The sequence below is a fragment of the Balaenoptera acutorostrata genome, chromosome 3 (assembly GCF_949987535.1).
Source record: "Balaenoptera acutorostrata chromosome 3, mBalAcu1.1, whole genome shotgun sequence".
Classification (NCBI taxonomy): domain Eukaryota; kingdom Metazoa; phylum Chordata; class Mammalia; order Artiodactyla; family Balaenopteridae; genus Balaenoptera; species Balaenoptera acutorostrata.
Window position 1 is genome coordinate 183350891 of NC_080066.1, and position 26712 is coordinate 183377602.

Sequence of the window (26712 nt, forward strand, 5' to 3'; positions counted from 1 at the left end):
TTAAAATTGTGGTAAAAAACACATAACATTAAGTTTGCCAATTTTTAAAAATTGTGGTAAAAAACACATAACATTAAGTTTGCCATCTTAACCATTTTTTAAAAATTGAAATACAGTTGATTTACAATACTGTGTTAGTTTTGGGTATACAGCAAAGTGATTCACATATATATATATATACATATATATATATTTTTCAGATTCTTTTCCATTATAGGTTATTACAACGTATTGAATATAGTGCCCTGTGCTATACAGTAAATCCTTGTTGCCTTTTATCTAGACTGGGGTGGTCATTTCATGGTTAAATAAATTTGTCAAACGCAAAAAAAAAAAAATCCTTGTTATCTATTTTATGTATAGTAGACTGTATCTATGAATCCCACACTCCTAATTTATCCTTCCCCACCCCCTTTCCCCTTTGGTAACCGTAAGTTTGTTTCCTATGTCTGTGAGTCTGTTTCTGTTTTGTAAATAAATTCATCTGTATTATTTTTTAGATTCCACATATAAATGATATCGTGTAATATTTCTCTTTGTCTGACTTACGTCACTCAGTATGATGATCTCTAGTTGCATCCATGTTCCTGAAAATGGCATGATTTCATTCTTTTTTCTGCCATCTTAGCCATTTTTAAGTGTACAGTTCAACAGTGTTAAGATAGTTACACAGTTGTGCTACAGATCTCCAGAACTTCTTACATCTTGCAGCACAGAAACTCTGTCCCCACTAAACACTAATTCCCCCTCCCCCAGCCCCGGGCCCCCACCATCCTTTCTGTTTCTGTGAATCTGACCTTCTAGGGACCTCATATGAGTGGACTCACACAGGATCTGTCCTTTTGTGACTGCCTTATTTCACTCAGCGTAAAGTCCTCGAGGTTCGTCCATGTTGTAGCAGGCGTCAGGATTTCCTGCCTTTTTAAGGCTGAGTAACATTCCATTTATGGATAGACCTCGATAGGCTTACCCCCTCAGCTTTCAGTGGACATTTGGGTTGCTTGCAGCTCTTGGCTGTTGTGAAGAACGCTACGATGAACGTGGGTGTGCAGGTGTTCCTCTCTTTAGTTTAGTTTTAGAGGATCTCTGGGTCATCAAGAGCCGGGCATGGCTTGGTGGAGACAGCGGTGCAGCCCACAGAGCCCCTGGGAGGTAAGCCAGGGGCAGGGACCAGATGGGGCACCCTGGCTTGTCTCCCTTGGGAGGAAGGTAGCGGTGACTGTTAGCTCCCCCTAAAGTTGTTTCTTGGGTCTGATTGTTTTGGCAGCTAGCATTGCCCTAACTCACTGTTCCTGCACTTTCTCAGCTCATGGCGCTTGCAATGGCTCAGTAATTTTTTTCACAGCACCTCTTGGTCCAAAGAAATACCTAACACTTCTGTGTATTGTGGCCAAAGAGCCTAATAAGTATTTAGGTACTAACAACTTAGTAGCAGTTTAGAAAACAAACCCAAAACCCCAAACGAACCAACAACACATAAATTGAAAAAAACCTTAATTCTTAGAAACTACGATTACTTATTAATAGGATATCTGAAACTGTTAAGACTCTACACACCTTTTCAAACCTTAATCAGATTGGACACTGCCACCTGCATTACCTGATCCATGTGGATTTTTGCCTGGTGTTTGCTTTTTTATTTCAGCAACTGCTGTTTAACCAGCTTTGCAAAGAGATATCTTAGAAAGGAAAGCAGTGCGATCCAATATGGAAACTCTGAGTTCAGTCGAATTATTCACAAGGTGTCTGGCATGCTCTGTATCCCGTGTTTCCCTCAAAAATGAAAAATACCCTGTAGTGGCCCTGAGAATTCACTGTAGCACCCTGGGGTGCCTCAGCACACAGTTTGGGAACTGTGGCCCTAATCAACTCAAGTCTTTGTGTTTCCCTATTCTGTTTCCACTTTGTATTGTGTTTTATTGTATTTTATTTATTTTACTTTATATTTTTTTGTCGAGTGGCTTGTGGGATCTTAGTTCCCTGACCAGGGATTGAACCCGTGCCCTCAGGAGTGAAAGTCTAGAGTCCTAACCACTGGACCGCCAGGGAATTCCCTGTATTGTGTTTTTAAAGCTCCATCCTCGAAGCTGTGTGTACAGCTCTTCACTGCTTCTGCCCAGCGGATAAGGTCCCAGATTCACTACATTTACCATTTCCTACACGTGGGCACCCTGGCTGCCTCACAAAAGCCCCTGCTCTTGGGGGGACCTGTGGGAGCCGGGCTTTGGGGTGCACACCTGGAGCAGACCAGTGAGTTCTCCAGTTGGTCGGTTGGATGTTCCAGTCCACGGTCCCACCAGTTCCTACATCCTCGGTCCCTGTGACCCTCCCTCAGCATGTCCTAGCTTCTGCAGGTTTGCCAGTTGAATAGGCATTAAGTGGTCTCCCAGTTTACTTGACATTTGTCTGATCATTGAATTTGACCATCTTTTCATGCACTTGCTTAGTTTTGGGGCCTTCCTCTTCTGCAACTGGCTGGTCATATCCTTTAATCGTTGGTGTTTGGGGGCTGCTGACTTTCAAAAATTGCTTTGCAGAAGTTCCTTGAAAATTCGAGATAGGAATCCTTCATTGGTTTTACATATTATAAATATCTTCTGCATTCTGTCATCTGTCTAAAAATTTGCTCATGGTTTCCCTTTGTTGAATAGAAAATTTAAAGTTTGTTTTAATTGAATTCATCATGTTTTTGCCTCTTGCTTTTTAAAATTCACATTTGAAGACGTGCTTCCCTCTCTTGTATCATATTCCCCTACATTTCCTTCCGTCAGAGTCCACCTCTGTGTGTGGCGTCAGGCAGGAATCCAGGCCTCTTCCATGTGGTGAGCCAGTTTCCAACACCGTCTACACACAGACGTATCCTGTCCTCGTTGATCTGGGCCTTCTCCATATTCAGCTCCCGTCCATCCTGACCTCCCTTCTGTTCCACTGGTCAGTTCATGTACCAATACTACGCTGCTTTTATCACCGTGTGTTTCATCAGGGTCCAACCACAGGAGCAGAACCGGTAGGGGTTCTATATGAAGAGATTTATTGCCTGCTGTTGCTGGTGTAGAAAGATACTGTGATGATGGTAGTTTCATTTTGGCCGTCTTGCTAACGCTTACCAATCCGAGGTGGTGATCCTGATTCTCAGTCTTCAGGGGCATGTGGCTGAGGTTCTCCATTAAGTACGGTGCTTGCTGTGCTCTTTTGGTATATAACTTTTTATAGCTTTATTTTTTTTAAAGATTTATTTATTATTTATCTTATTTTTATTTTTGGCTTGTTGGGTCTTAGTTGCGGCATGCAGGGTCTTTTGTTGTGGCGTGCAGGCTCTTTGTTGCCGTGCGTGGGTTTCTCTCTTCTCTAGTTGTGGTGCGCAGGCTCCAGGGCGCATGGGCTCTGTAGTTTGTGGCACGCGGGCTCTAGTTGAGGCGCGCGAGCTCAGTAGTTGTGACGCGCGGGCTTAGTTGCCTCGCGGCACGTGGGATCCTAGTTCCCTGACCAGGGATTGAACCCACATCCCCTGCATTGTAAGGTGGATTCTTTACCACTGGACCACCAGGGAAGTCCCAACTCTTTATAGCTTTTAGAAAGTTTCCTTCCACTCTTATTTTCCTAGGAGCTTTTTTAGAATCATCACTATTAAGTGCTTTGTCTTTATTAATCAAGACAATCATATGATTTTCTCCTTTACTTTATTGTAATGAATTACATTATATTAACACATCAACACCCTTTCCCAAGTCAGACCATCCTTGCATTCCTGTGAGAAGTCCTACTTGATCATGATACTATAACTTTTAAATATACAGTTGGTTTCGGTTAGCTAAAATTTTATTTAGAACATTCATATCTATGCTTGAAGTGAAACAGGTCTATAATTTTCTTCTTTTTTTTCTTCATATTTTCCTTATTATGTTTTGGAATCAAGATTACATTGGCCTCATCACAGCCTTTGCCACCTATTTTCTGGAAAAATTTGTTAAGGTAGGAATTAACTGTTCCTTGAAACTTGAATTTTACAGAGCAAAAGTTTTTGATTTTGATGAAGTCCAGTTTATCAATTTATTGTTTATGGATTGTGCTTTTGGTGTCATGTTTGTTTGTTTGTTTGTTTTTGACCAGCACCAGGTCATGAAGATTTCCTTTTACATTACCTTCTAAAAGTTTTATAGTTTTACATTTAGGTATATGATCCATTTTGAGTTAATTTTTGTATGGGATTTGAGGTTTAGGTTGAGGGTTTTTGTTTTTGTTTGAATATGGATGTCCAATTTAGTGAAAGTACTATCCTTTCTCTGTTGAATCACCTTCACACCTTAGTTAGAGCTAATTGGTCACATTCAACAAACAAGGAATAGAAAGGAACTTCCTCAACCTGATGAAAGGAATCTACCCAAACTCCACAGTTGACGTAATACTTAATGGTGAAATATTGAAAGCTTTCCCCCAAGATCAGGAACAAGGCAAGGATGTTTACTGTTGTCTCTTCTATTCAACATTATTTTGGAGGTTCCAGCCAGGGCAATTAAGCAAGTAAAAAAAAAAAAAAAAAAAGCATCCAGGTTGGAAATGAAGAAGTAGAACTATATTTGCAGATGACAAGAACTTGTATATAGAAAATCCTGAGGAATCCACAAAAAAATATTAGGACTAATAAATGAGTTCAGCAAGGCTGCAGGATACAAGATCAATATGCAAAAGTCCATTGTATTTCTATGCACTAGCAGTGAATAATCCAAAAATGAAGTTAAGAAAAACAATTTCACTTACAACAGCATCAAAAAGAATAAACTAGGAATAAATTTAACCAAATGTTGGGTAAAACTTGTGCTCTGAATACTACAAAACACAGGTGAAAGAAATTAAAGGTCTAAATAAATGGAAAAGACATCTTACGTTTATCACCAAATTGATCTATAGATTCAGTGCAGTCCCTATCAAAACCTCAGACGGCTTTTTTCAAAAGTGACGAACTGATCCTAAAATCATGTGGAAATGCAAGGGATACAGAATAGCCAAAACAATCTCAAAAAAGAAGAACATAGTTGGAGGATTCACACTTCTCAATTTCAAAACTTACTACAAGCTACAGTAATCAAGACAGTGTGCAGTTATAAAGCAGAAAGTAACACACCATTGTAAAGCAATTATACTCCAATAAAGATGTTAAAAAAAAAAAAGAATCTGCCTGCCAATGCAGGGGACACGGGTTCGAGCCCTGGTCCAGGAAGATCTCACATGCCACAGAGCAGCTAAGCCCGTGTGCCACAACTACTGAGCCTGTGCTCTAGAGCCCACGAGCCACAACTACTGAGCCCACGTACCACAACTACTGAAGCCCGCGTGCGTGGAGCCTGTGCTCCGCAACAAGAGAAGCCACCGCAATGAGAAGCCCACGCACCGCAACCAAGAGTAGCCCCCGCTCGCCGCAACTAGAGAAAGCCCGCGCACAGCAACAAAGACCCAACACAGCCAAAAATAAATAAATAAATTTATATTAAAAAAAATAATAAAGTAGCACACCCCACCCGAAGCATTCTTTATCACATTCATACCTCCTAAAATTATGTATAAAATTATTATTTGAAAAAAAAAAGACAGTGTGCGGGACTTCCCTGGTAGTCCAGTGACTAAGACTCTGCGCTCCCAATGCAGGGGGCCCGGGTTCAATCCCTGGTCAGGGAACTAGACCCCACATGCCGCAACTAAGAGTTTGCATGCCGCAACTAAAGATCCTGTGTGCCACAACTAAGACCTGGTGCAGCCAAAATAAATAAATAAATATAAAAAAGAAAAGACAGTGTGGTACTGTAATAAGAGTAGACATATAGACCAATGGAACAGAATTGAGAATCCAGAAATAAACCCTTACATTTATGGTCAATTGATTTTTGAAAGGGTGCTAAGACAATTCAGTGGGAAAGGAAAGTCTTTTCAACAAATGGTACTGGGACAACTGGATATGCAAAAGAATGAAATTTTTATATGCAAAAGAATTAAACTGGATCCTGTATTAGTTTCCTAGGGCTGCTGTAATAAATGACCACAAACTGGATGGCTTATAATAGAAATTTGTTCTCTCACAGTTCTGCAGGCTAGAAGTCTGAGATCACGGTGTTGGCGGGGGTGGTTCCTTCTGGGTACTCTGAGTGAGAATTTGCTCCTGCTCCTGGTGGTGGCCAGCAATCCTTGGCATTCCTTGGTTTGCAGCTGCGTCACTCCAAGAGCTGCCTCTGTCATCACATGATCGTCTTTCCTCTGTGTATGTGTCTGTGTCTTCAAATCTCTCTTTCCTTATAAGGACACTAGTCATTGGATTTAGGGCCCACCCTACTCCAATATGACCTCAATTTAAGTTGATTACATCTGCAAAGACTATTTCCAAATAAGATCCCACTCACAGGTACTGGGACTTCAGCATATCTTTTGGGGCACCATAATTTAACCCATAACAGATCCCTTTCTTACAGCATACATAAAATTTAACTAAAAATGGATCATAGACCTAAATGTAAAACCTAAACCTATAAAACTCTTAGAAGAAAACATGGGGGAAAATCTTTATGACTAGGGTTAGGCAAAACCTTCTTAGATATGATACCAAAAGCACAAGCAACAAAAGATGAGATAGATAAACTGGACTTCATCAAAAGGTTTTTTTTTTTTTTTAATATTTATTTATTTACTTTGGCTGCGCTGGGTCTTAGTTGCGGTACGTGGGATCTTCGTTGCGGCATGTGTCATCAAAAGTTTTTAAGCTTCAGAGGACACCATCAAAAAAATTGAAAAGACAACCCACAGAATTGGAGAAAATATTTTCAAATTACATATCTGGTAAGAGACTTGTATCCAAAACATAAAAAGAATTCCTTCTTACAACTCAACAATAAAAGGACCATAATGCAATGGAAAAATGTGTAAAGAATTTGAACAGACATTTTCTGCATATAAATCCTGTATGTGTTTTGTTAGATTTATACCCAAGTATTTAATTTTGGGGGGAGCTAAAGTAAATATTATTGCTTTAAAAATTTTGGTTTTCAGTTGTTTGCTTCCAGTAGAAGCAGGATTGAAGTTGTTTTGACCTTGTATCCTGCAACCTTGCTAACCTCGCTTATTAGTACTCAGATTTTTTTTTTGGTAGAACTTTTGGGATTTTCTACATAGACTTTCATGCCATCTACGAATAGAGAGAGTCTTATTTCTTCCCTTCTATTCTGTTATGTCACTTATTTGGTTTTCTTATTTTATTGCATTGGCTAGGACTGCCAGTACAATAGCGAATAGTAATGGATAGAGTGGACATCTTTGCCTTGTTTCTGATCTTAGGGCAAAACACCCAGTCCTTCATTATTAACTATCGTGTTAGTTGTAGTTTTGTTTTGTCTCTTTTTTTTTTTTTCTTTTTAGATACCCTTCATTAAATTCAGTAAAATTTCTCCTATTTCTAGTTTGCTGAGAGTATTTATCATGGATGGATATTGAATTCTGTCAAATGCTTTCTATGCATGAATTGATATGATCACATGGTTTCTTCTTTAGATTATTAATATGGTGGATCACACTGATTTATTTTCGCATGTTGAACCAGTCTTGTTTTCCTGAGATAACCTCCCTTTGGTTGTGGTATTTCTTTGTTTTTATTTTTTATGTTGCTTGCTTCTATCTGCTAATATTTTGTTGAGAATATTTGTGACATGATGGCATTGGATTTTCTTTTCCCTTGTGGGTTGGATTTTCCTGGCTCTTCATATGTAGAGTAATTTTGGATTGTATTCTGCACATTCAAACGTTACGTTATGAATATCTGGTCTTGTTTAAATCCTATTGAGAATGGTGATATTTTTGTTTTAGCATGCAATCAACCCAGTTGGGTTCAGGCAGAAAATTCCAAATAGCCTTCTGTGGGTAGTGGTTTCAATGTCAGTTCTGTTTTCAAAGCCTTTGCAGTGTTATTTGAATCCGTCCTGTGTGGGCACTGCCCAGTGGCCAGTGTGGGACTTGTGCAGTGCTGTGTCCTGTAGTTCAGTTCTCGGACTCAGGGTGACAATTAGGATCGGACCCGGGCACACACGGCTTGGGGTTGAGCCCAGAAGTCATGAACAACTTCATGGGTTGCCTTCTGGAGCCCCTTCTCCGGCATGTCTCCGTTACTTTCTGGCTCGCTGGGGCTCCCCTTTCCAGCCCTCTGGCAGAACTTGGGGGCTTTAGTCACCCCACCCTCCTGCACATTCCCCCTGACTGTGCCTGCATCTTGAGAAAGAGAGAAGGGCCTGGCTCTCCCCGTCCGCTCAAGGCAACTGGGTCCCACCCTCTGGGACCACGTCTCCTCTGACTGGAGAGGAGGGTCTTCTCCCTAAAAAGGTGCCTGTGAACCCCGATGCCTTGACTGCAGCCTGGGTGGAGATGGGATTGCCCAGGGGCCCCAAAGCAGCAAACAGAACCCCCCCTCCCAATCTCTCTTCTCCCAGTCTCTCTTCTTTCCCTCCCTGAGCCAGAATTAGGGGGCCCCTCCTGGAGCTCTCTGTGCCTGTCATGCCCCCATGTCTGGCTTCTGGACCAGGCAGAGTCCAGCCTGGGGATATGGGGGGAAGATCCAGAAACTCACCACCAGGTTGGTGCTGCTTCACATTCTGGTTCTCCCCCCAGTCTGCCTGTTACTGCTCAGTCTTCAGAGCCCTCAGTACCTCATGCATTACCTTCTTTTTATAGCTGCACTCAGCGAATGAGACAGGGTTTATCCCATCTCACCCAAAATGGAACCCAGGAGACGTAAAAGAAAAAGACAACAGGGACTTCTCTGGCGATCCAGTGGTTAAGATTCTGCGCTCCCACTGCCAAGGGCCTGGGTTCAATCCCTGGTCAGGGAACTAAGATCCCACAAGCCGTGTGGCGCCTCCCCCCCCCCAAAAAAAATGTGTGTGTGTGTGTATATATATATATATAAATCCTTGGTCTCGATTTGGCAACTCTCACTGTCCTGCCACATTTGGTTTCTCTTTATTGAAGTGAGCGTGCGTGTAGAAATAAATGTACATTGTATTGCGGACCATTTAGGGTAAACTACAGGTGCCCTGACAATTCACCCAGTCACTTCCTCACACATCGCTCCAGAAGGACGGTCTCCTGGGGGGCGGTCCTCACACAGAGACCCCCTCGGCGATCCCACACGCCACCCTCCTCAGTGCGTGTTTGCACCCCTGCCTCCCTCCCAATAGGACACTTGTGATGACAATGGCCCACCTGATAATCTGGATGATCCCAGATCTCCAGGCCCTTAATTTAATGACATCCTCCAGAGGGAGCCAGCCCACGTCCCAAGGGCTCTGGGCCTGGCGCCAACGGGGTGGACACACAAATAGGGGGATTGAGAGGCAAGAACTGGGTGCCGGGGTGGCGATGAGGTGTGTGGTGTTTAGAGCACTGACTCAGGCAAGCAGGACGGGGGTTAAAGATTGGGCCTTCCCAGCAGCCCTTGGGTGAGGTGGGGAGGGCAGAGGGAGGGAGGAGATGGGCAGGGTCGCCTGGGGGGCAGCCCCTCCCTGAGAGCGGAGGGTGGAGGGAGGGAGCAGGCCGTGTGGGCTGTGGTGTGGGCTCAGGGGGCCCTGGAGGTGCTTCTGGCCCTCCTCTGCCTCCTGGGCCTGCTAGGGTGGTTGTGCCAGGCGGTTGCTGGTGGTGCCCGCTGGCCAGACGGAACCTGCGCTCCCTGGGCCTCCTCCCCGCCTCCCTCCATGCTGCAGGAAGTGGCCTTGCTACCCAGGCCCTTTGTCCCTGGAGACCTCCCTGGGGAAGGTAAACCATCCCTGGGTCTGGGGCCCCTCCCTGGGCACAGAGGCAGCTCTAGGGTCCTGACTACACTTCTTCCAGTGAGAGCAAGTGTGTGAGTGGCTATGGGGGCTGGTATCCCCCAGTGAGAGCAAGTGTGTGAGTGGCTATGGGGGCTGGTATCCCCCAGTGAGAGCAAGTGTGTGAGTGGCTATGGGGGCTGGTGTCCCCCAGTGAGGGCAAGTGTGTGAGTGGCTATGGGGGCTGGTGTCCCCCAGTGAGGGCAAGTGTGTGAGTGGCTATGGGGGCTGGTGTCCCCCAGTCAACCATCCTGAGGGCCCAGCCCAAGAGCATCTCGGCACCTCACGTGTGCCTCTATGGACGGCCCAGGGCGGCGGCCTGCTGTCCTCACTCCCTGCAGGCCCCGGTGCACCGCTGGCCGGCCCCCTGTGCTGATGGAGGGCGGCGGATCCCATCGCCTGCACAGACTCGGCCACCTGGGTGGAAGCAGGCACATGCGGGGCCTCGGTGCAAGCCGACCCGGTGCGAGGGATCCGGGGTGTCCCTTCACCCTCTGACCTGGTCTCCTCCTGTCAGAGGCAGCAGGCAGGCAGCCGGTGCGGCCCCCTCCTCCATCCTGGGGTGGGCATGGCTGGCATGTTGGGGGCGGTGCTCAGTGAGGGCAGGGTGGGGACTCCGGTGGGGGTAAGGAAGCCTGAGCCTCCAAACCCTAGCATGCTCCCTGGGTGGCTGGAGAAGAGGATGAGGGCTGCCCAGTGGCCCTGCTCTCCGCCCTCAGATAAGAACCGGGAAGGCTGGAGAAACCCAGGATGCAGGGCTTCTCTGGGACGCGGCGCCGTGTCCCCAAACGAGGTCCCCGGGGGGCCACCTGCAGATAGTCGGCGGGCAGCCCGGCCCCCACGTCGGGGCTAGCTCCGCGGGTAAGGCACAGGGTCCCGCAGGCCGCCTGTCGCAGGCGATCGGGGTCACCCTGGTGGGCGGCCCGGGTACGGGCTGCCATGGAATTTCAGGACGTGAGCGGAACTGAGGCGCCCGCGGGGCGATTCTCCGGCTGTTGGGTGAGGACGGTGGAGAGGAGACTTCCCGGGCTTGCGCGTGGACCCTGGGGGCGTCAGGCTGCCCAGTGCCTCAGGTCCCGGGGTTCGCTGCTGCGCAGTGCCGTCGCCCTGGCAACCGGCGCTGCGGAGGGGGCGGGGGCGCGGGGACCCCCATCTCCGTCAGGCGGGCACAGGCGGCTGGGAGCGCGGGGCGGGGCCTCAGGCCGGGGGCGGGGCGCGCGCGCGGGCTCGGGGCGCAGCTGAGCGCAGAAGAGCGCGGCCTCGGCCCCGCGCACCTACAGGCTCCGCGGAGCCGACCCCGGCGCGGCGCAGCATCTGGCCGGCGGCGGGTAAGGGAGGGCAGGGCGCGCGGGCAGGGTGCGCGGGCTGGGGCTCCCGGTGAACCCCGACTCCCCGGCCGCAGGGGCGGCGGGATGCAGGGGCGGCGCTGCAGGGGTGAGGCCTGGCGGGGGAGCGGGCGGTGGGGTCAGAGGAGCTGAGACGCAGCCTGCGGGGAGCGGCCCAACCCCTTCACCGCCCTCTGTCCGATCGGGCTGGGGACGGGGGAGGGCGGCCCTTTTCTCTCCCCCTGCCACCGATGTGGGCACTGAGGGACGGTAGGGGCGGGAGGGCGTGTGAGGCGCCGGGGAGGAGGCGGGCAGTGAAGGGCCCGGAGGCTCCGGAGTCTGTGAGGTCCGGGCAGTGGTGCGTGCAGGAGGTACCGGGCCGGGCCCGGGACGGCCAGGGCAGCAGGGCCAGTCCCCACGGAGAGGCCCGGCAGGGTGTGGGGGAGGGGTGGCCAGGCCCTGGCGCTGGCTGCCTGGGGCAGGGGCCGGGGCTCCCTCTGTGACGGGGTCTGTCCCAGCACCCTCAGCCCTCCGCGCATGTTTGATGAGTGAGTGAGCCGTGGTATGGGTGGGGAGGAAGGGGTTAGCGGTGCAGCGGCTGTTTGGCTAGTTGGCCAAGGGCTGGGATGAAGGAAATTCCCAGGCCGCTGCTGCAGCCATAGGAGGCCCAGGTGTGTGTGTGTGTGTGTGTGTGTGTGTGTGTGTGTGTGGCGGGGGGGCTTCGTGGGTCAAGCGTGTCCACCCAGTGGGGGTGGACACGGGGTGGGTGTGTGAGTGGGGAGCAGGAGCTCATGAAAGTGTGGAGGCAGGGGCATAATAGGCCGATGACCCTCCCGAAGCACCTACTACTCGACGCGTCCGAGCTCAGAGTGGTTGGGGGTCCTGGATGTGGCGGCAGGGACCCCTGGGAGGTGGGTGCTGGGTGGGGCAGCACTGCAGTGAGGGCAGGGGTGCAGGTGCCGACTTGGAAGGGGACCTCCTTCCCCAGGCAGTGGGGGCTGCGGTATCACCAGGGGCAGGCTGGGCACTGGCTCCACAGTCACACGTGACATTAAATTTTATGTCCTTGTCTAGACAGGGCAGTAGACAGAGCCCTGGGGCCAGGGGTGCTGTGGGAGGGGCAGGAGGGATGGGGAGCCTGGCTGGGAGTGAGCCTGCAAGTGACTTTCGGGTGGGTGAGGGCGCAGGGCCTCCATCGTCCCCCAGGTGTCAGCGGGCACAGGTGTGGTGACCCGAAGCCCGCGGCGGGACTCTGGCCAGCACAGCCATGACAGCCAGTGCCAGGGGTGTGAGAGGGGCGCAGGGGGCCATGGAACCCAGAGCAGGTCCAGGTGGGCGTTAGCGGAGGGCAGGCTTCCTGAGATTGCCCCCAAGGGCAGGGGGCAGGGAGTGGCAGGGCCCCCCCCCCCCTCATGGTGAGCAGGGCGGCGTGGATGAGCTGGCGCCGGGGCTCTGGGGACGTACACGGCAGGAGACGCAGCCAGGGCAGTAGGGAGCCACGGTGGGAGCAGGGCAGAGACTAGTCCACACGCCCTGTGAACGGTGGACGGGAGGGGAGACTGAGTCTGCCCAGGCAGGGAGGGAAGATGCAGGGGCTGCGAGGCAGGGGTTGGGAGGCACGGAGAGGCTTTTGGGATGGAATCCGCAGGCCTTGGATGACTCTCAGTCCTGGATCAGGAAACCTGTCCAGAGCTCCGGCTCCCCCGGCCTTCCCTGAGCGCGCAGAGCGGAGAGCGCAGGCCCGCCTCCCGCCCAGTGCGGCGCCGGGAGCGAGGACGCCCGAGCTCCCGCGGGAACGGCCACGGGACGGAACCCCGGGCCTGCGGCGCAGGCCGCCAGAGCCGGAGGGACGGCGGCGTGGGCCCAGCAGGGACAAACCTCCGGGTCCCCGGGGACGCGCGCGCGGCGGGGAGAAGCCACTTCCGTTCCATTTCCTCCCCGGCGGTGGCGGGAACGAGGTCTCGGGTCTCAGGTGGGGCTGCGGCGCCCCCTGGAGGCCCCGCTCTGGCTCGCAGCCCCCCGTGCGCACATGGGCGCGTGCGTGCGGCCGAGGCCCGGGGCCCCGAGCGGGGACAGCGCCCCTCGCGGGAAGCACGTCGCCGGGGTGGGAGAGGCCGCCCCCTCCGCATCCTGACTCTATCTGCTCTGATCTCCTCAGATTCTGAGCTCGCCAGCCGGGAGCAGCGGCGCCCTCGGGGCGGCTGGACGGGCCCCGCGCCATGCCCGAGGGCTGAGCGCCGCCGCCGCCGCCGCCGCCGCAGGGCCTCGTCCCGCCTAGCGTGGGGCCGCGCGCGCCCAGGTCGGGGCCCCGGCGGCCGACCATGGTGCTGCCGCCCCCGGACCGGCGCCACGTGTGCCTGACCACGCTGGTGGTCGTGGGCAGCATGGCGGTCATGGACGCGTACCTGGTGGAGCAGAGCCAGGGCCCGCGCAAGATCGGCGTGTGCATCATCGTGCTGGTGGGCGACGTGTGCTTCCTGCTGGTGCTGCGCTACGTGGCCGTGTGGGTAGGCGCCGAGGTGCGCACGGCCAAGCGCGGCTACGCCATGATTCTCTGGTTCCTCTACATCTTCGTGCTGGAGATCAAGCTCTACTTCATCTTCCAGAACTACAAGGCGGCGCGGCGCAGCGCGGCCGACCCGGTGGCGCGCAAGGCGCTGACGCTGCTGCTGTCGGTGTGCGTGCCCGGCCTCTTCCTGCTGCTCGTGGCGCTCGACCGCATGGAGTACGTGCGCACCTTCCGCAAGCGCGAGGACCTGCGCGGCCGCCTCTTCTGGGTGGCGCTGGACCTGCTGGACCTGTTGGACATGCAGGCCAACCTGTGGGAGCCGCCGCGCACCGGGCTGCCCCTGTGGGCCGAGGGCCTCACCTTCTTCTACTGCTACATGCTGCTGCTGGTGCTGCCGTGCGTGGCGCTCAGCGAGGTCAGCATGCAGGGTGAGCACATCGCGCCGCAGAAGATGATGCTCTACCCGGGGCTCAGCCTCGCCACCGTCAACGTGGTGGCCGTGCTGGCGCGCGCCGCCAACATGGCTCTGTTCCGCGACAGCCGCGTCTCGGCCATCTTCGTGGGCAAGAACGTGGTGGCGCTCGCCACCAAGGCCTGCACCTTCCTGGAGTACCGCCGCCAGGTGCGCGACTTCCCGCCGCCCGCGCTGGCTCTGGAGCTGCAGCCCCCAGCCCCCCAGCGCAACTCGGTGCCGCCGCACGCGCCACTGCACGGCCAGCCGGGCCGCCCGCACGGGCCCTCGCCCACGCGAGACGCCCTGGACACGTGACAGGGGCCGCCGCGGGGCGCTGAGATGCGTGGCGGCAGGCGCGCGGTTTGCATGGGATGGGGTGGGGGCGGGTTCCCAACGGGGCCAGGTGCGGAGAGTGCCCGAACCCCGGGGGCCCCCCGGCCGCTTCTTCATCTCAGGAATCCTTCGGACCACGGACCTCAGCCCCTGCTCGGCCAGTCCGCCCAGCGTGGGCGCCGCTGTGTACGGCCCCGAGCCAGAGCGGGAAGGGTCCCACCGCCGCCTCCTGGGGGCCTGGGTGGGAAGGGAGGACAGAGTGGGCGGAGGTCTGGTCCCCTGGGGTCCCTGGGTGGGGGCCTCTGGCTCAGAGTTTGGGACTAAGGAGGCCTCTGTCATTTTAAAGACTCTTGTTTACAGTTTTGTATGGAACGTGGCACTGCTCTGCCTGTTTGATGCGTCCAGTCTCTTGATAGCCGCGGAGGGGCGTCTGAGGGGCGGGGTGCGAGCGAGTGACGGTGGGCGGCTGAGCCAGTCCACTTCTGTCCTGTCCTGGTCTCTCTGGGCAGTCAGACGGGGACGGCAGGGAGGACCCGTGGGAGAGTGGGTCTCGGGGGTCCTAGGCTTCCGCTCCCTCTGCCGGCGGTCTGTTTTGGGTTCCTGCCACTTCCCGGAGGAGCCCCTTGCTGGCCCTTGGGTCTCCCACTAGCGATGGGGCCGTTGCTGTGGGGTTGGCTTGGCTGTGAGGCCCCGTGTCCCGGTGTCAGAGGCGGGAACTTGTCGCACTCCCAGGGCAGAGAGGACGGCTCTGGGCTCACGGAGCCGCAAGCTCACCCGTCCTCCTGGGCCTCAGCGCTGCTCCGCGCCTCCCACCTCTGCCTCCACTGGCCTCCGCGGCCCTGCAGCGCCAGGGACACTGGTCCTGACTTGGTTTAATGGGCCATGTGCCCTGCCCCCCGACTTTGAGGACCCCCGAATGAGGCCCAGGCCGGCGCCCACCGTTTTCATGCCCGGCGCCGTTGTCTGGCTCGTGGCCCGAGGTGTCTGCCCTCTGGGTTTGCCTTGGGAACAAGATGGGGACGTCCCAGCCTGCCCTTCCCTGGCTTCCTGAGGTGGCCTGTGATGGCCAGAAGTGACAGCAGTGCCACCCAGCTGGTCCCCGTGTGTCATCCCGTCACTCATCAGCTCACAGCTCCCGTCATCTCAAAAACAGCATCCAAATTCGGGAAGGAGAGGGCGGAGGCTCCTCCTTTCGCGCTTCCCCTCTTGGTAGGAAGTCCCTCTCAGAAGCCCCCAGCGTGCGCCCCTCCGGGGCCCTGGGCCAGAACTGGTTCCATGACGGCCGTGTTCTGAGGGCCGGCCTTGGGGGTGGGGCACCTGCCTCGTTGGGTCTGGGGTCTGACAGCCCGGGATGCCAGCGGGAGACCAGGCCCCTGGGTTTGAGGCCGAGGACCTTGCCCTCCTCCCCAGAGTGAGGGGCCTCCGCGTCCCCCTTCCTCCGCCTGGAATGCGGGCTCAGACGCACCTCGCCTGCCGTGGTGGCACGAGGCAGAGTCCGCCCCTGCACGACGCAGCTCGGTCCCTCTAGACGAAAACACATTCGAACTCCTGGCCCGTCTTCTTCCGTTCCAAAGCACGTTCACTTTTTCTGTAGGAAAATAGCTTCATCATAGTAAAAACCCAACTTGGCAAAATTGAACTCCCTCATATTAAGTAATAGCTAAACTTCACATCATCCGATTCATTTTGTCCAGTAACGCGGTGGAGACCCAGTTAGTGACAAGCCCAGAACAGAAGCCACCACCGTCATCGCCCCTGTTAGGATGGCCGCCACATTGTCTGCTCTCTGGGGACCCTTTTGCCGATGGCCCAGGTGGAAGAGGGATGGGACACCGCAGTGTTGCACGGCCTCTCGTGGCTGAAGCGTGAGTGGCTTAATCTGTGGCAAAAACAAGGTAACTGCCGGTTCACCGGAGAAAGACCAAGGAAAAGGCCCCTCAGTCAGAGGGTCTGAGGCTGGGCGCTGCCCGAGGGGTTCAGACTGGCGGTGGGGGCTCAGCTGTGTCAGCTGGGTCAGCACGCAGGGCGCCCGGGGCAGACGTCTCCCAGGGAGACAGCTGGAGGTGGGGTCGCACCAGGGGGCTGAGAGTGGAACGGCAGCGGTTCGGATTGGGTGCGGTGGTCAGGGTTCTGTGGAGAGACAGAGCCAGTGGGAGAGATACAGAACAGAAGAGACCCTTTACGAGGGGTTGGCTCACGCAACCATGGAGGCCGAGCGGGCCCACGACCTGCCAGCTGCGGGCTGGGGACCAGGAGAACGGCGCTGTCGTTCAGTCTGAGTCCGAAGGTCCATGAAGCAGGAGCGCGGATGTCCGAGGGCAGGAGAGGATGGACGTCCCAGCTCAGGCAGAGGCGAACCCACCTCCCGTCCCCCCTTACCCCCTCCTCCCTCCAGGCCTCCAGGATTGGGTGAGGCCCACCGCACGGGGAAGGCCATCTGCTTACACCCTCACCGACACACCCAGGAATAGTCTCACATGCTACCTGGGCGTCCTGTGGCCCAGCCCGCTTGACACATCAAATTAAGCATCACAGGTGGTGGTGGGGGGGCTTGGACAGCCGAGGGGTGGGAGGAATGGCAGAGAGGGGGCTGGGCGGATGAGGAGGGAGGTCAAGACAGGTGAGGAAGACGCCTGCTGGGTTTGTGGGCAGGGCATTGCCGTGGACGCGCCGTGGACGCCCAGTGGCTGCCCCGGGGCCGCTCCTTCATGGTGACCAGACCGGAATTTGCTTGGGGGTCGGAATTTGCTTGGGGGTCGCCCCGTGCCTATCAGCCCAGTGGTCAACGTGGAATGGACTCCTTCCTCACTGGTGCTGGGTCACGGAGGAAGGCCTGCTGACCTGACTGTGGACTCGTCTGTGTCCCCCCAGGGAGGTGCGAAACTGGAGAGGAGGGTGGTTAGATGACGCGGATGTTCGTGTCACTCCCACGCGAGTCTGGAAGGCTGTCCAGGCTGCTGGTCCCTCCCGGCCCGTTGGGGACCCACGTGCCTCCCGCCTCTTGGCTCCTCTGTGAGCCCTGATGCTCCGTCCAGGTTCTCAGCCGAGGCACAGACAGGGCGCTGAAGACCTCGAAAGGGGACGCTTGTAGGATCTCTTTGCGTGTTTCTCAGAAGCTGGCACAAGACACCTGGCTTACACCCCACTGTCCTGAATTTGGACATGTGGGTCCACAGGGAAAGGGTGCCCGGGTGTCCAGATGAAATTCTTCTGCTGTGAAGGAACGGGGGCCACTTATATCTCCAAAAGAGCAGCACCTTTTAACTTTACTAGATTTTTCAGTATTTTTTTTTCCCTCTAAAGCATCTGTCGTCACTTACGTTCTCACTAGCAGAATATGAGCGTTGCGGTTTCTCCACCCCTAACGCAGGTGGTAGTGTTAGTCTCGCCCATGTGATGGGGCTGGGATAGCGAGTTACCTTCACATTTCCTTGATTATTCACGAGGTTGATCATCTCACATCTCCATGGAACATTCGTGGTCCCTGTTCCGTGAATTGTGCATATTTCTGTTTTTCTAGTCGATTGTCTTTCTCTTATTAGTTCGGAGGCATCCTGTGTGGATTCTGGTCACAATCTTCTTCTTTTTTTGGCCACACCATGTGGCATGTGGGATCTTCTCTGACCAGAGATCGAACCCTGGAAGCGCAGAGTCTTAACCACTGGACTACCAGGGAAGACCCACAATCTTCTTTTTTTTAAAATGGACAGCAAGTGCAGAGAACTGGAGGGATTGTCACCTTTGGTTCATGACATGCTCCCTTCACTGGTCCGCGCTGGACGTTGTTATTTACACAGTCAGTTCTTCAATTTGTTACTTTAAATCAGGGAGACACCTGCAAACCCACCACCCAAACCAAAGCTGAAATCTCGACAATGACTGCATTTCACTGAGGGCCCCCACCTGTCCCTGCTGTGTTCACGGGAGGCACCTTCACCCTGAGTCCTGGGAGCGCCTTTCCTTTGTTTTCACTTTGTGCAGATTTATCAAATCGATATGTATTTCTGAATGCATATTTTGGTTTCAGTTGTTTTTAATGTTACGGAAAGGGTGTCATGCTATATGTATTTTTCTTTGGAGATACGTTTCACTCCACGTTTTGCTAAGATTCATCCATACTTTTGCGTGTCTGGTAATTCATTCTGTGTGCCAGTGAAGGACCCTTATGTGAATGTTCCGCGCTCTCCCATCCCGTCCCCATCGATGGATATTTGGATTTTGCAGATTACTGCCACCGTGAGCCGCGCTGCTGTGACTGGTCCTGTGTGTGCATCTCTCACACGTGCAAAGGCGTTTCCCTGGGGTATGTACTCAGGAGTAAAACTGCTGGGGCACAGGTAAGGGGCTGTAAACCTTCTCCAGGTGATGCCACATGGTTTTCCAACAGGGCTGCGTCGAGTAAGCCCTGCAGCCTCTCCCACGCTTGGTGCTTTTGCATCCAGGGTGGCTGTTAACGTTTTCACATCAGCCCGATCCCTGCTTCTTTGTCTGTGATCTTCGCTTTTTCTCTGTAAGTTTGTAGAGTTGGTCTTTGATAGTCTTGAATCCCCTGCGACGTGTCCAAGTGTGGAGGCCTGCTTCTCACCCTCATCTTCCTAAGTTCTGGGACTCGAGGGGAGGTGTCAGGTTTGGGAAAGCCATTGCCACTAATTCTGCTGGCTGAACCATCTATTGGTTTTGGGCGTAGGTGGTTTGTTGGAACCTCACAGGCAACCTCACAGTGTCACTTTCCTGTACTTCTGTCACCTTTGCCGTGCACATTTTCATGGCAAGTTGGTAACAGGTTCGGTCTCCTTGGTTCCTTTGTCACCGTGTTTCTCTTTATCACTAGTAATCCTTTTTGACTTACGTTCCATTCTGCCTGATAGAATTGTGCCACCAGCTTTGCTTTGGTTTGTGTGTTTTTGGTGTATGTTTTCCCACCCTTTATTCTCCAACCCTCCGCTGTGGACTGAATGTCTGTGTCCCCCAGTCCAAATCCATTTGTTGAAGCCCTGCCCCAGTGGGATGGTATTTGGAGGTGGGGCCATTGGCAGGTGATTAAGGTTAGAAGAGGTCATGAGGGTGGGGTCCTATGACGGGATTAGTGTCCTGATAAGAGAGAGGGACCATGGCTCTCCCTACCACGTGAGGACGCAGCGGGCCGTCTGCAAGCCAGGAAGAGGGTCCTCATCAGGACCTGGCCGCACTGGCACCTTGATCTGGGACTTCCAGCCTGCAGGACTGGGAGACATAAATGTCTGCTGTTTGAAGCCTCCAGACTGTGGTGCTTTGTTATAGTGACCCCGAGCTGACTAAGACACTCGGCACAGTTTTGTTTCAAAAGTGGACTTTGTTGTTTACATGCTATGTGGAAATTTCTGCTTGAAAAGACGAGCTTAATCCATATTCATTTACTGTGAATTCTGTTATATTTGGACCTCTTTCTACCATCTCATTTTATGTGTTTGTCATCTTTTATTTTTTTTTTTAAACCCTCTCCCCTCTCCATCCCCAGTCCTTTGGATCAGTCACGTTTTCCACCATACTTTTTATCATCTGCAGGTTTGGCAAGTAGAATTAAAAAAAAAATTCTTCTGTAATTCACTGTTGAATGTTTTTAAGGGTAATACATTTTATTCACTGATTTTAAAATTGTGGTAAAACGTACATAACATAAAATTGACCATTGTTAACCTTTTTTAGGTGAACAACTCGGTGGCATTAAGTGCACTCGCATGGTTGTGAGACCATCACCATCCTCCATCCCCAGAACTGTTCTCATCTTGTAAAACTGAAACTCTGTCCCCATTAAACACTCCCTCCCCACCCCCTCCCCCAGCCCTGGGCCCCCACCATCCTTTCTGTTTCTGTGAATTTGACTCTTCTAGGGAACTCGTATGAGTGGAATCACATGGGATTTGTCCTTTTGTGACTGGTTTGCTTCATTCAATGCCCTCCAGGTTCATCCACATTGAGGCCTGTGTCAGGATTTCCATCCTTTTTAAGGCTGAGTAATATTCCATCTTATTAATGGACATTGCACTATAGAATGTTCTGTGCACTTAACTTGAAATTTTTCTTTCTTTTTTTAAAAATATGTTATTGGAGTATAGTTGATTTACAATGTTGTGTTAGTTTCAGGTGTACAGCAAGCTGATTCAGATATATATATATCTCCATTCTTTTTCAGATTCTTTTCCCATCTAGGTTATTACAGAATATTGAGTAGAGTTCCCCGTGCTATACAGTAGGTCCTTATTAGTTATCTATTTTATACAGAGTAGTGTGTATATGTCCATCCCAATCTCCTAATTTATCACTTCCCCCACGTTTCCCCTTTGGTAACCATAGTTTGATTTTGAGATCTGTGAGTCTGTTTCTGTTTTGTAAATAAGTTCCTTTGTATTAGATTCTACATATAAGCGCTATCATTTGATATTTCTGTTTCTCTGTCTGACTTACTTCACTCAGTATGATCATCTCCAGGTCCATCCATGTTGCTGCACATGGCACTGTTTTGTCCTTTTTTATGGCTGTGTCATACTCCATCATATGAACAGACTGAGCACTATTGAATGTTCTGTGCACTTAACTTGAACTTGTTCTAACAGGTTTACAGTAAGTGTCTCCGTCCTTCCCCGTGGAGCACCAAGATGTTAGCCTCTAATTCCCCTTGGACCCCTCTCCCCTCAACTAATTGTTGTCTAGACTTTGGGTTTACTTTTAAAATGCAAAATGCCGTTGTTCTTTCACTGTGAGTTGCTAATTGATTTTATCCACTGGGTCCACCTGGCCTCCCGAGGAAGAACATTCTGAGGTTCCTCCCTGGGCTGCCAGCCATCCTGGGGCCACATCCCCACGCGGGCTGAGCCGCCCCTGCTGGAAAGAAGGCCCCTTCTTCACACTTCTCCTCCTGCTGGAATGTGCGCGTGGTGGCAGGTTGGAGAGCCGTGGGGTCACCTGCACCCGCCCGCCCGCCCACCGCGTGTCTGACTTGGTCGGTGGAGGGCGGTGTGAACGCTGCTTGCCATGGACTCTGCTCACGTGAGCCATGCCAGTGACTTTTCCTTGTGGTCACACAGCTGAATTTTGTCCTAGTGGACCCAAAACGGGTTTGGGGCGGAAGTTCTCTTAGCCCTCGTGTGTCCGGACATGTATCTTCTTGCTCCATTTAAGTGACACTTCGTGGCAGTTAAGTCTGCCGGGTCCCGTGTCCCTGGCTTTCCTGTACTAACAGGCTGGAAATGGACGTCTCCAAGCCCCACCCGCTTAGCCGTGTGAGAGTTCTGGCCAAAAGGATGAAGGTGGATGTCGCTTCCCAAGTTCAGAAGTGATTCAGAAAGTCTGGTGGTTTCTTGACCTTGCACATCTGGGCCCAATATCCTCTGCTGTCTGTCCCCTGGTCCTCTGTTCTTGGACATGCCCCCCATCCTGCCGCCCTCCAGGTACTGAGTCTTCCTGGTGCTGCAGTGGAAGGTGGGCTGCTGTTTGTTTTCCCTGCTGCTGACTTAGATTTCAGCTTTGACTGGATCACCAGGTCTCCGCCGTTTCAGATCTTGGCTGTGGCGCTCCAAGTCGGGCGACCTGGGCACCTGGCTTCTGTTTCCTGGTCTGTAAGCTGGGGTCCTGCGAGGATCAAACCGGGTGACCCTGTAGCCCACCCAGGACGGGGCCTGGAGTGTGGAAGCAGCCGGGTAGGTGTTTGCCCTCCTTGTCCGTATTCTTATTTTAATGGGATTTTGGGAGAGTACGTTTGTAAGTGCACAGGCTCAATCCTTTATGTTTCACTGGAAGTCTCAAGAAAAAGCTCCACCTTTCATCAAATTGAAAAGAAATATTGCAGCTGAAATAATAAATACACTGTAGAAGGGACGGAGCGTAGACGTGTACGTGATAACACTTGCTTTGGCTAAACCTGGGCGGAGAAACCAGATCTCTTGCCGAAATTTGGTTCTGCAGGATTTCACTAGGGAAAGTTGTTCTTGACAATCATCACGGCCGGGAAAGGACACTCGGTGACAGAAGACACAGGGGTGACGTTTGATCCAGTTGAACCTTGGCCCGTGAATCAAGCCTTCACTGTAAAATTTATGTGGAAAAGATTCTTTATTCATTTTTTATGAAATGAGGCAGAAAACAGAGGGCATCAGGAATGGTTTGTCCACAGCGGAGCTCGGGGACTTTCCACCCACCTCACGGCTGTTTGCTCCAGGGAATGTGTTCTTCCTGGGGGTTGATGGGCCTTGGTGCTCACATGGTGGTGAAAGCTCACGAATGACTTGCAGGCCGACTGGAGGTTATTGCAGGAGACTGTTGGTTCCTCACCCGAGGGGTCGCAGACCTGCGCTGGGCTGTGGCCTGCAGGGGACACTCTGCAGCGTGGGGTGTGAGAGCTCGGCTGCGCGCGTGGGTGCATCGCGGGTCCCTGTGTCTGTGGTGCTGAGGATGGGCAGACTTTCACTTCCTAGGAGGAGAGGCTGTGCGCCTGTGGGGAGACGGGTGTCACGCCTATGGATGGCAACGTGGGTGCAGCGGAAAGCAGGGCGGGTGGGGCTGTGTCAGGGTCTCCCCAGCAAGTGATGTCGCGCTAGGACTTGATCACGAGCAGAACTGACTGCGAGGAGAGGAGGGACGTTTATGCTGGCAGGTGGGATGCCCTCAAAGCTCACCTGCCCCAGAGCCCACCTGGCTGGGGCGGGGCTGGCAGGTCGTGCAGTGGCGCAGGATGGCCACGAGGGGGAGCCCGAGCCCCAGCCCTGCCCGGCGGCCCCTCCCGCTCGCACGGAGAGCCCCGCCAGAAGGTGTGTGTCCAGCTGGAGGGACGCCCGCTGGCCTCTGCAGGAGCGCATCACAACATCACTTCGCACTGAAAAGATTTCAAAGAATTCTAACGTGTGCGTCCAGCATGGAGGAACTCTGTAAGGGCACGTTTCAGTCTCAAAGTGATATCGTGGGATTAGCTCTATGAGGTTTGGGCGTCAAACTGCTCACTGAACCCAGCTTCTGACAGATAGGTCTGAAAAGGAACCAGCTTTGGGATTGATCCAGGTGATCACAGTTTTAAGTTTAATGTGTCAGGACAGCGGACTCACCTGCCGTGTACACACCTGCCAACACAGGTGCCCAGACACAGGGCCCGGCTCCCCACAGCGCAGGGCCCCCAGGTGTGCCTGGCGCCCGGTGTGACCCTTCCTGTAAGGTTGTCCCAAGGACCCGAAAGCCCACCTGCACTGAAAGGATGTGGGGTGAGCATGGGGTCCAGGACGCACACGCTCTCTGGGCCCCAGGATGAACCCCGACACCCTCCTCCAGGCGGTGCTGGCCATGCCCTCTGCCCCCTGCCCTCTGCCGCTGCCCGCCCAGGGGCCCCAGGTCTGGGCAGAGCCTCCTGCTGGCCGAGTGCCTGCGATGCTGCTGGCGGCCACACAGGGGCAGCAGAGCTCAGCGTGTTCAGGGACCGGAGGTCCAGCTCATGGGGCCGCCGTGGGCCCTGAGGCCGGGAGTGGCCAGAGGGGACGCCTGCACGGAGGCCAGCCCCAGGCTCACCCGAGCCCGGCTCCGGGTCCCCTGACCCCAGCCCCAGGTTCAGCCTGGTCCCTGTCCCCAGCAGGCCGAGCTCACTGGCAGTAGGTCACCCCTGGGTCCTGGGTCATCCGGGGCTGAGGCGGCTGCACCTGTGGTGAGTGTCCACCCCGAGTGCAGCGTGTGCAGAACTCAGGGGACGCTGGGCCCTGGACAGTGAGATTGGTGCTTGGGAGACAGGACGAGGGGACCCCTTCCTGGCCCCCTGTTCTGGCACCTCTGGGGCGGGGGGTCCCGGCGTGGCAGGAGGGGGCGCCTGGTGCCTGCCAGGGGAGGGAGCGGGGGCCCGCGGGGCCGCTCGGGTCTCCGGGATGGTGGCGGGGCTGGGTTTGTGGGGAGGCAGCCACTGCTGTGAGGGACTCAGAGTGGAGGTGGGCGGGCTGGGCGACCCCCTGGAGCCGTTTCTCAAGCTTCCACATCTGCACACACAGGTGGGGGGGTTTTCCCTCACGAGGGCCAACAATTTGAGGTGAAACTTTGCCAGTGGTTTTGGGACAGCAGCGGTGGTGATACCTTTCGTGCTGATAAGGCTGCTACCGTGACACTCAGGCTAGATTTGCGTCCATGGAAAGGAGGATCCTTCCCACCTCCGTGGAGATTCTAGCTGAGGTCTGGGACGCGTGCTGGCTCACGGGCTGAGTCACAGACTGCCCAGCCAGGGCCCGACTGACTGCCCAGCACTGATCGTCCTTCCAGGGGTGTGGTCAGGGGTTCACGCTCAGCTGGCATTCTTGTCTCCTTGGGACATTGAAGGGTCACTTGAAGGTGGTAGCTGGTGTCTGGGCTGCTCCCAAGCCCGGGCCGGCTCTCAGTGTCCCCCCACCCTGAACGGTCTTTCCATTCGGGAGCTGGACCTCTCACCTGGGAGCTCAGGCCTCCCACTGTCCCTTTTTATTTTATTTATTTAAGATTTATTTTTCTTGAGGTAACATTAGTTTATAATACTATATGTATAATATGTACAACGTATTTCTACTTCTACACCCTGCAGCATGCTCACCACTAAAAATTTAGTTTCCACCCATCACCATGCAGTTAGCCCCCTTTACCCATTTTGCCCTCCCCGCCCCTCCCGCTCTGGTAACCACTGCTCTGCTCATTGACCCAATGGGTGTTCATAGCATGCTCTTCAGTCTCCACATATGTGTGATTTTCCCAGCTTTCTTCTTGTAGTGTATTTCTTTTCTTTTTTAAAAAAAAAATATTTATTTATTTTTGGCTGCATTGGGTCTTTGTTGCTGCACGTGGCCTTTCTCTAGTTGCAGCGAGTGGGGGCTACTCTTCCTTGCGATGCGTGTGCTTCTCATTGTGGTGGCTTCTCTTGTTGCAGAGCATGGGCTCTAAGTGCGTGGGCTCAGTAGCTGTGGTGCACGGGGTCTAGAGTGCAGGCTCAGTAGTTGTGGTGCGTGGGCTCAGTAGTTGTGGCTCACAGGCTCTAGAGCGCAGGCTCAGTAGTTGTGGTGCACCGGCTTAGCTGCTCCGCGGCATGTGGGATCTTCCCGGACCAGGGCTCGAACCCGTGTCCCCTGCATTGGCAGGCGGATTCTTAACCACTGCGTCACCAGGGAAGTCCTGTAGTGTATTTCTAATTTCATACTAGTGTGATTGGAAAAGATGCTTGATAGGATTTCAGTCTTGTTAAATTTATTGAGACTTGTTTTGTGTCCTAACACATGATCTATCCTTGAGAATATACCATGTGTGCTTGAGAAGAATGTGTGTTCTGCTGCATTTGGATGGAGTGTTCTGTCCAAATCTATCAAATCCATCTGGTCTAATGTTTCATTAAAGCCACAGTCTCCTTGTTGACTTTCTGTCTGGAAGATCTGTCCACTGATGTAAGTGGGGTGTGAAAGTCCCCTACTATTATTGTGTTGCTGTCAATTCCTCCCTTTAGGTCTGTTAATAATTGCTTATGTATATTGATGCTTCTATGTTAGGGGCATATATATTATTAACTTTATGTCTTCTTTTTTTAAAAAAATATTAATTAATTAATTAATTTATTTTGGCTGTGTTGGGTCTTCGTTTCTGTGAGAGGGCTTTCTCCAGCTGTGGCAAGTGGGGGCCACTCTTCATCGCGGTGAGTGGGCCTCTCACTATCGCGGCCTCTCTTGTTGCAGAGCACAGGCTCCAGATGCACAGGCTCAGTAACTGTGGCTCACAGGCCTAGTTGCTCCGTGGCATGTAGGATCTTCCCAGACCAGGGCTCGAACCTGTGTCCCCTGCATTGGCAGGCAGATTCTCAACCACTGCGCCACCAGGGAAGCCCACCTTTATGTCTTCTTGATGAACTGTCCCCTTTATCATTAGAGTCCATCATTGTCCCTTGTTACCTCTTGGCTTGAGGTCTCTTCTGTCTGATATGAGTGTAGCTCCACCTGCTTTCCTCTGGCTGCCATTTGCTTGGGGTTTCATCTTCCATCCCTTCTCTTTGAGCCTCTGTGTGTCTGTGGAGCTGAGCGGGGTGTCCTGGAGGCAACATGGAACTGGGTCTTGGTTTCTAACTCATCCAGGCTCTCTCTGTCTTTTGATTGGTGATGTCAATCCATTTATATTTAGGGTGATTATGATAAATGAGAACTTAGGGCTGCCATTTCATCTTTTGTTTTCTAGTTGCTCAATACCTCCATTCCTTTCTTCCCTCGTGTTTCTCTCTGCCATTTTTGTTTGGGTTTTTCTAGGATACTTTTC

The 26712-nt window shown here is 53.0% G+C and overlaps 1 protein-coding gene across 1 annotated transcript; it reads left to right on the forward strand.

Moving 5' to 3' along the window:
• The first annotated feature begins 10484 nt into the window (after positions 1 to 10484).
• On the forward strand, positions 10485 to 16975 carry TMEM121 (transmembrane protein 121). The gene is made up of 2 exons (XM_057543169.1): positions 10485 to 11161; positions 13317 to 16975. Exon 2 carries the CDS (start codon positions 13480 to 13482, stop codon positions 14434 to 14436), a length of 957 nt encoding a protein of 318 aa, XP_057399152.1. The 5' UTR covers positions 10485 to 11161; positions 13317 to 13479; the 3' UTR covers positions 14437 to 16975.
• The last annotated feature ends 9737 nt before the right edge of the window (positions 16976 to 26712 follow it).